Source organism: Triticum urartu, unplaced genomic scaffold, assembly GCF_003073215.2.
Source record: "Triticum urartu cultivar G1812 unplaced genomic scaffold, Tu2.1 TuUngrouped_contig_1281, whole genome shotgun sequence".
In the NCBI taxonomy this organism is placed as follows: domain Eukaryota; kingdom Viridiplantae; phylum Streptophyta; class Magnoliopsida; order Poales; family Poaceae; genus Triticum; species Triticum urartu.
Genome location: NW_024111709.1, coordinates 6,059 through 14,215, shown reverse-complemented (window position 1 = coordinate 14,215; position 8,157 = coordinate 6,059). Strand labels below are relative to the sequence as shown.

The window sequence follows — 8,157 nt, the reverse complement described above, 5'->3', positions numbered from 1 at the left end:
CAGGAGCAGGGTACATGGCGAACCTTGCAAGAATCTGGAACTGAGTCACAAAGCCGAACAGAGGAGCAAGGTTCTGAAACAAAGCTCCCTGAACCGAACGGAGGGCCAAGCACACGGCTGACTGGGGAAACCAAGCCATGGTGCCCGTCGACTGGGTGGCGCGCATCGGCGCCTCCAGCCGCGGCGACTACCGGCGGATGAGACGAGGCGCTGAGCGAATGGGGGCAAAGGCGGGGCTCGCCGTACCTGCCTCGCCGGCGACTCACCACTCGCTCTTGGCAGGGCCAATGGGGGAGCCCCCGCCGTGCTCCTCTCCATCCCCTCCATTTCCTGCCTCGTTCCCTCGCCGGCAGCTCGCCTCCCCGCCCTCGTCCCGCTGCGCTGTGACAATGATGAACTGACACGTGCCTCCGCATATAGGAAAAAAAAAGCGTGGGCGCCCTGGAAACTGGGCGGGCCGGGCTTCAAACCCGGTAAAAAACGTCGCCCAAAGCCCACATGAGCGACAGGCCCGACGGACAAACCCACGAGAACATCGCTCTTTGACTCAAAAGAAAAAAAAAACGAGAACATCGGTCTGAGATTTCAATCCGCCGCCGCCGGAGCAATGGCGCTCGGCACCTGCGTCCTCCCTTCGTTCTCTCCCCAGGCTGCCGTCCTCCGCCGTACGTCCACCGTAGCCAGCGCAGCTGCAGCCTCCCGGATCGGCGGCTTCCTCTCCAGCAAGCCCTACGCGCTGCCGCCCTGGGCGTCGGGCCTTTCCCACGCCCCGTCCCACACCTTCTCCCTCGGCCACTTCCCGACCCCGATCCACCGGTGGAACCTGCCCGACCTGCCCAAGGGCACGGAGGTGTAGATCAAGCGGGACGACCTCGCCGGCATGCAGCTGAGCGGCAACAAGGCGCGGAAGCTCGAGTTCCTCGTGGCGGACGCCGCCGCGCGGGGCGCCGACTGCGTCGTCACCGCCGGCGGCATCCAGAGCAACCACTGCCGGGCCACCGCCGTGGCCGCCAAGTACGCCGGCCTCGACTCCTATCTGATACTCTGCACCCCCAAGCTCCTCGTGGACCGGGACCCCGGCCTGGTCGGCAACCTGCTCGTCGAGAGGCTGCTGGGCGCGCACATCGACCTGGTCTCGCAGAGAGAATTTTTGAAGTTTGGGAGCGTGGCTCTCACCGAACTGCTGAAGAAGAGGCTCCTGGAAGAGGGGCGGCGGCCGTACGTGATCCCTGCCGGCGGATCGAACGCACTGGGGAATTGGGGATACATCGAAGCAGTAAGGGAGATTGAGGAACAAATTCAGTCATCTGATGGTGGTCTTCAGTTTGATGACATTGTTGTCGCGTGCGGCAGCGGCGGAACCGTCGCCGGCCTCGCTTTGGGATCGCAGCTGAGTAGCCTGAAGGCCAAAGTCCACGCCTTCTCTGTCTGCTATGGCCCTAAATACTTCTATGACTGTGTTCAAGGTCTGATCGATGGGCTTCAGTCTGGTCTGGACTCACATGATATAGTCAGCATTGAAGATGCCAAGGGCTTGGGTTATGCCAAGAGCACGGGTGATGAACTTAGATTTGTGAAGGATGTCGCTGCGGCGACAGGCATCGTGCTCGATCCGGTCTACACCGGGAAGGCGGCTTACGATATGCTGAAGGACATGTCAGATAATCAAGCCAAGTGGGAAGGGCGAAAGGTCCTGTTTGTTCACACCGGTGGTCTCCTTGGGTTGTATGATAAGGTGGATCAGTTGTCGTCTTTGGCCGGTGGCTGGCGCAGAATGGACCTTGAAGAACCTGTGCTCCATGCAAATCTCAACTAGGACTGGCTGTTTATCTTTTTTGACTAGTGTTCCTGATTTTGTGCACCCACGACCACGAGGCCACGGCCATAGCATTTGAATACTACTCCCACCGTTCCAAATTACTCGTCGTGGTTTTAGTTCAAATTTGAACTAAAACCACGACGAGTAATTTGGAACGGAGGGGATACTTTACGGGAATTCATTTGTGTGTTTTTCTGCCAGGATGACTTGATCTGCAGTGCTAGCGGTTAACAAATCAATACTGAGGTTGAGTTTCGTGGTATTAAAAGTTTCTCTAATTCTTAGAGAATATGGAATAGTACCTTTAATAATAGACTTTCAAATAATTTGTTCTGTTCCTTTGTGTCATGCATTTGAAAATTTTGTCTTATCATTTATGGCAAAGCTTATCATCAATTGTAAAATTATGATTCTAAAACTTGTCTATTCTGGGGTTATCTTAAAGGAAATTGATTAAATCTATTCATATATCTTAAAGGAAATTGATTAAATGTATTCATATAACACTGGACGAGCACTTGGAGCATGGGCAAGATGTTTGCTGGAGACCCTCCAAATCAGGTAACTGTACATCTCAAAGTGCCTACAGAATCTTCTTACATTAACCAAAAATAAATGATACTATCACTGAGATGAACTTTAATCAGATTAGCCTCGGCTTTGTTAAACAAGTTTGGAAAAATGAAAATGTTCTTGCTAGTGTTCAGACTTTTGTTTGGAGACCACTTACTAAATCTTTGGCTGTTGCATGGGAGAATTTTAAAAAGTTTCTCCCAACTGCGATAGATTTGGAGATCTTGAAACAGACGAACACTAATTCTTCAACTGCCCTTACTCCAGAGCTATTTGGTTTCACTCTATCCATCCTTTTGAACTGAGGCCCACTCTGATGATAATTTCACATGTGCTAGTTTTATTCATACTATCTTTTCTCAAGCACCTGAGTCTTCTGTAATTGATTATGACCTCTATCTTCTCTGGCACATTTGGAAAGCTAGAAATGATCCAAGTTTTAAGGGGGAAAACACCACTATCCATTCTGTTCTGCACACTGCTAATGCGCATGTCGCTCTCACGCTCTAGCCCTTTGTGCAGAGACCTCCCTCCCCTGCCAGTCTAATGTTTTGCTGGTACCATCTATATTTAATGGAGCAGATCGACTGACAGACGGTGAACATCATCCGGCAGCAACTTGCTTCTATTTCTCAATCTCATGCTGCAGGTCTTGAAATTTACATTTGTGCCAACACGCCATGCATCTCTGCATGTATCAAAGTGCAAGCTCTGCTTCTCTGTAGCTGATGCAGAAGCTCATGCTTTACTTGTAGCCACACATATGTTCGATCAGCTTCAAATCAATAACTGCACCCTGTTATCTGATAATATAGCTGTTGTTCAAGCAATCGATGCGACATATTCCTAATGCCATCGGTTGAATGGAAACTCAGGCCAACCATCTCTTCGATCAGACAAGTGGGTCATGCCATTAGTGCAGGATTCCTTCACATATCTAGAGATTGAAATAATCAAGGATGTAACATGTTTATCTAATCAATGAATACCCCTGAGGTGTCTTCCTTAAAAAAACATGTGTGCTTAGAAACATGCTAATTTTACACATATAATTTGCTGTCCCAAATAAAGATACTTTGTACTGAATGTTGGGTCGAGCTCGTGAGCGTAACACATCATTAAGAGGGATTTACTGCATTTTAGTATTGATTAAGCGAATTTTATATTAAATTCTCACATAAGGAGAGGCTTGCAGTAGCGAAAAGGTTTGGTGACTAGACATAATATATCTATCTAAAAATAAAATGTTAGTTTAAGCTTAGCACATAGTTAATTAATCTTAAGTGACTTCCATACTATGCTAAACAATACTATGTGTGAATCGTGATACTCCTAAAAGTAGGCAAGATAATGTTTCATACTTGTAATCTTGCGCCACCCAAAAGCAGCAACCATTTACTTGTACTGAAAGCTAAGAATATTGAACCACCATGATATACCAAGACCAGCCACCAGTTTTCTAGTGTATTCAGGTGAACTCTTGCACTACAAGTTTAACAGATTTAGTTCATGGGCTACTATTCTAGAAGAAAAATTAAAAAGTCCATGTGCAGTCCTCATCAGTATATAATATAGTACTACGATGGTGATGGCGCTGAAATGCAGTTATCGCCGCGGGGATTTCAGAATTGGCAGCACTCACTCACATTATTCTTTTTCATGTTTCATACTTGTAAAGTGTGTGTATGTGTGTGAACTGCAATTCTCCTAGAAGTAGGTGAAATCATGTTTCATACTTGTAAAATTGCACCGCCCAAAATCAGCAACCGTATATATACTTGTACTAAAAGCTATGAATATTGAACTGCCATGCTATTCCAAAACCAGCTACCATTATTCAAGTGCGCTCTTGCACTGCAAGTGTAGCTGCCGTTACTAAAAACTAAGAATAGTTGATTCAGCTACTATTCCAGGAGAAAAAGAAGGTTCATCTGCAGTCCTCCACCAGTATAGATTATGTAATGATAGCGATGATGCCGAAATGCAGATTTTTGTTTTGTTTTTTGCTGTGGAGATTTCAGAATTGGCAGCACTCACTCACATGATTCTTTTTCATGGTTAGGTTTGGGGCCGGCCACGGCCTTGTCGAAAGGGGGAGGAGGTAGGAAGAGTAAGAAGAGGAAAGGGACAAGATACCAGAACAAAATGGCTGAAAAGCACCATGATTGGGTTGCAAGGAAGGAAGCCCAAGACATGTGGCAGGGGTGGAGGGGAAGAAGGGTACAGTGCACTGAACTTCACCTCGTGCCAAAAAGCAGGGCCTGATTGATGGTTACTTCCTCTCTAACCTAGACCCCTTTTTGTTTCCTCTCCCCTGCATACATACATCCCTGCCTTGCAGCCTCTGCTCTGCTCCCTCATTTCACCCCACCCCACCCCATGAGGCCATAACCCTCGGGCTCTATCATCAAGGCTTCCTGCCTTCCTCATGGGGTGGCTCCGCTCCCTCTTCTCCCCCCTGAGGAAGATCATTGTCCGCGCACATTCGGCGCGCAAATACCGTAAGATCGACCGACTTCTCGTCTTGTTTGCTTTGTTGTGGAAATCTTGATTTCTTCTGTTGTAGCATTGTGGACGGTTGGGGGGAATGGGGCTCTGTTTTTCTCTTCCTTGTGCCATTGTTGTTTGCTAGGCACTGACATTGTTGTGCTTGTTGGCAGGGAGGGGGATGAGGATCCTGTACAAGGACGTCAAGTCCTGCGAGGACGAAGATGTGCACGTCCTGTGGTCCATCCTGGTCGACTCGCACCGCCACCCGGCCATGGTGAAGCTGAAGCTCTAGGACGGCCATGGCGGCGGCACGCGGTTTTCGCCGTCGAGCCGGCGGCCATCATCTTTCGTGTGGAACTGCACAGTTTCAATGGCAATGCCGTCCGGGAAAAGACGAGCAGATACTTTCCTTGTGTGTGTGCGTGTGTGACACCGGTCTGATGTGTGCATCTAGTGACTTTGTGGGTGAGGTTGAGACGTCGCCTTTGCTTTGATGTGAGTGTGAGGTTGAGCTGATGTATCTGTATATAGAAAGCTCTGGGTGCCTTACCTAATGGTATTGAGTTTGGTTTCTTTTCCATTGTTTTTTGCTCAGTCATAATTTCTCGGTTGACTTGTGTGCTTGTTGTGTGTTTGCGCTTTCAATTGTTTGTGGATATTTGTATTATATTGTTGTGTATGGGTTTGTATAGCAGAGACATTGATGTCAAGATTGTAAAATAATGCGGTGGTTCTACCCATTTTTATAATTTATTTAATAGCTACCAAACTAATCGACCGACACATCTTGCATAATCTAAGAACAGAATAAAAGCGTTAAAGGATTTTAAAAGCTGGTTCATGGCAAAAAGAAAGTAATTTAAAAGACAAGTTTGAGAACTTCCATGGCACATCGGAATTTATCTCCTTTTAGAGCTAAAATCATATACATTATTGTAAAGGACACCAATACGGCTCGATGCACGTTGTCACGTTCACCGTTACATCAGCATAGACGACATCTGACGCACACGCACATTTTTGCACGGCGGACTAACGGCCTATCACGCGCTATGATCAGCTCACTCACGTTTGCACTTTACCTACGCCTCGTTATAAATTCATCAATCTATGATGAATACTAAGAGCATAAATCTTTTTTTTAAAGAGCATAATCCATCCTCTCTTCACCCGCAAAAAAAATCCATCATTTCTTAAAAAAGAGCATATTTTACATAAATGAACCTTCTATAATCCAAAGAGGCCTTAAAGAAAAACAAGAACTTCTTTAGTCAAAAGAATTATTATTTTTAGAGCAACCATAATGTTCACAGGGACACAAGCTATGTTCTGTGGGAAGGCGAGCCACATATTTCGTTCACACTCTAAGCTACAAGCAACTTTGACTAAATTATAAGCCTCGAAATTACATGACCTAGGGGGCGGAGCCAATGACATTCATATCAACATTTGTAAAGTAATGCACTGAATCTTAACCATTTTTTAATTTAACACTGTAGCTAGCTAACAAATCGACCTACACATCCTGCATAATCTGAGAAGTAACATAATAAAAGTGTTAAAAGGAATTTAAAAGCCAGTTTGCAAAAACAAAAAATGCAATTTGAGCAGACATGAGAACCTCCACGTCACATCTGATTTTCCACCCCGTTAGAGCCCAAATCATGTACATTATTATAAATGACACCAACACGTCGCGACCCACACGCACATTAGCACACACACCATCTACATGGTGCACGCGCAGTTTTGCACGGCAGACCAACGACCCGTCACGCACTATGACCAGCTCACTCACTTGCGCTTTGCCTTTACCGTGTTGTAAATTCATTAACCTATGATAAAAACTAAGAGCATAAACCCGTTCTTCAAACAAATAGCATAAATCCATTCTTTTGAAGAAAAGAGCATATCTCACGCAAATGGGTTTTCTATAATCTAAAGAGGCATTAAAGGGAAAAACAACAACTCTTTTTAGCTGAAAAAACAATTATTATAGCAACCGAGAAGCTTTATTGCACAGAGGGATACAAGCGATGTTCGGAGGGGAGGCTAGCCAGATATTTCGCCCACACTCGGAAGCTACAAGCAGCTCTGCCTGAATCATGAGTTTCAAAGTTAAGCGATGTGGATGCCAACACTAGTAAAACAATGCAGTGGTTCTTACCCATTTTTTTTCAATTTAATAGCTGGCTAACTAATTGACCTACACGTCCCGCATAATATGAGGAGTATAACAGAACAAAAGTGTTAAAGGATTTTAAAAGCCAGTCCGCAAACAAGAAAAGAAGTGATTTAGAAAGATAAGATTGAGAACTTCCAAGACACGTTGGAATTTTGCGCCGAGATCATATATATTACTGTAAAGAACAACACCAACGCGGTGCGGCGCGATCTGTGTTGAGTAAATAGGCAATTTTTCGATTAAATTAATCCATGAGTAAATCACTAGCATGGCATTGACTAAGTTGATGACGTAGTGACTCTGATCTAAACATGCACGTACTAAGCAAACAGTAGACAAATCTACACGTACTGCTAGTACTGCTAATATGAAAATAATCAGGAGCGGGATAAACGAGTTATACCCTCCAGTAGGCCACGCAGAGGCCGCGGCTTTGGTGGCAGCAGCGGCGTCCTTGGCGGCCTTCTTGTCGGCTTCAGCTTTCTCGGCGGCGGCACGGTCGGTGTCGGTGGACATGGTGATGATGAAGGCGACGCGGACGTAGAGGAAGTAGACGATCGGAAGCGAGCAGTCGCGTAATCGCTGCCCAAAAACCTATTCGCCCCTCACCCCGTACAAACCAGAAGGGCGTGGTTTCGGAGACCTGCTCTCCCGTCGACCGTGTACGCGGCGGACGGGATGGAGTCACCGGCGGCAGCACAGCGAAGGAACGACGGTGGGCGTGCGCGGGTGAGAGATGTTCTGTTCGTGGCGCTAGGGTTGGAGACACCGTAAGGCGCAGCCGCGTGGAGAGACGTGGGCTCGACCCACGTCCGAGTCCGTGACAGCCCACGATCCGACGTCTCAAATCGTGGCCAGCTGTCAGAAAACTCTCCGTTAGTGACTGGCAAAATAAGCGCGTAGGTGTGAGCTCGGCTCGGCTCAATCGCAACCCGCGGCGCGTCGTGACAGGGTGGCGTGGCGGGCGGGCGGCGGAGGAGGAGTGCGCGAGGGCCTCTTCTCTTCTCAAGCTCCAATAGCATGTAGAAGAGAAACCCTTATAAACCACTCCAACTCTCCTTCCACTTCCGGGGTGGGACTAAACTTCCCA

General features: G+C 47.0%; 1 protein-coding gene and 1 pseudogene across 1 annotated transcript; both read left to right on the top strand.

The window, feature by feature from the left end:
- Positions 1 to 542: 542 nt before the first annotated feature.
- LOC125526657 lies at positions 543 to 4,586 on the top strand (annotated as a pseudogene).
- Positions 4,587 to 4,720: 134 nt separating this feature from the next.
- LOC125526658 lies at positions 4,721 to 5,460 on the top strand. Its single transcript, XM_048691306.1, has 2 exons — positions 4,721 to 4,893; positions 5,053 to 5,460. The coding sequence occupies exons 1-2, from the start codon at positions 4,821 to 4,823 to the stop codon at positions 5,172 to 5,174; spliced, it is 195 nt and encodes a 64-aa protein (XP_048547263.1). The 5' UTR covers positions 4,721 to 4,820; the 3' UTR covers positions 5,175 to 5,460.
- Positions 5,461 to 8,157: the final 2,697 nt, after the last annotated feature.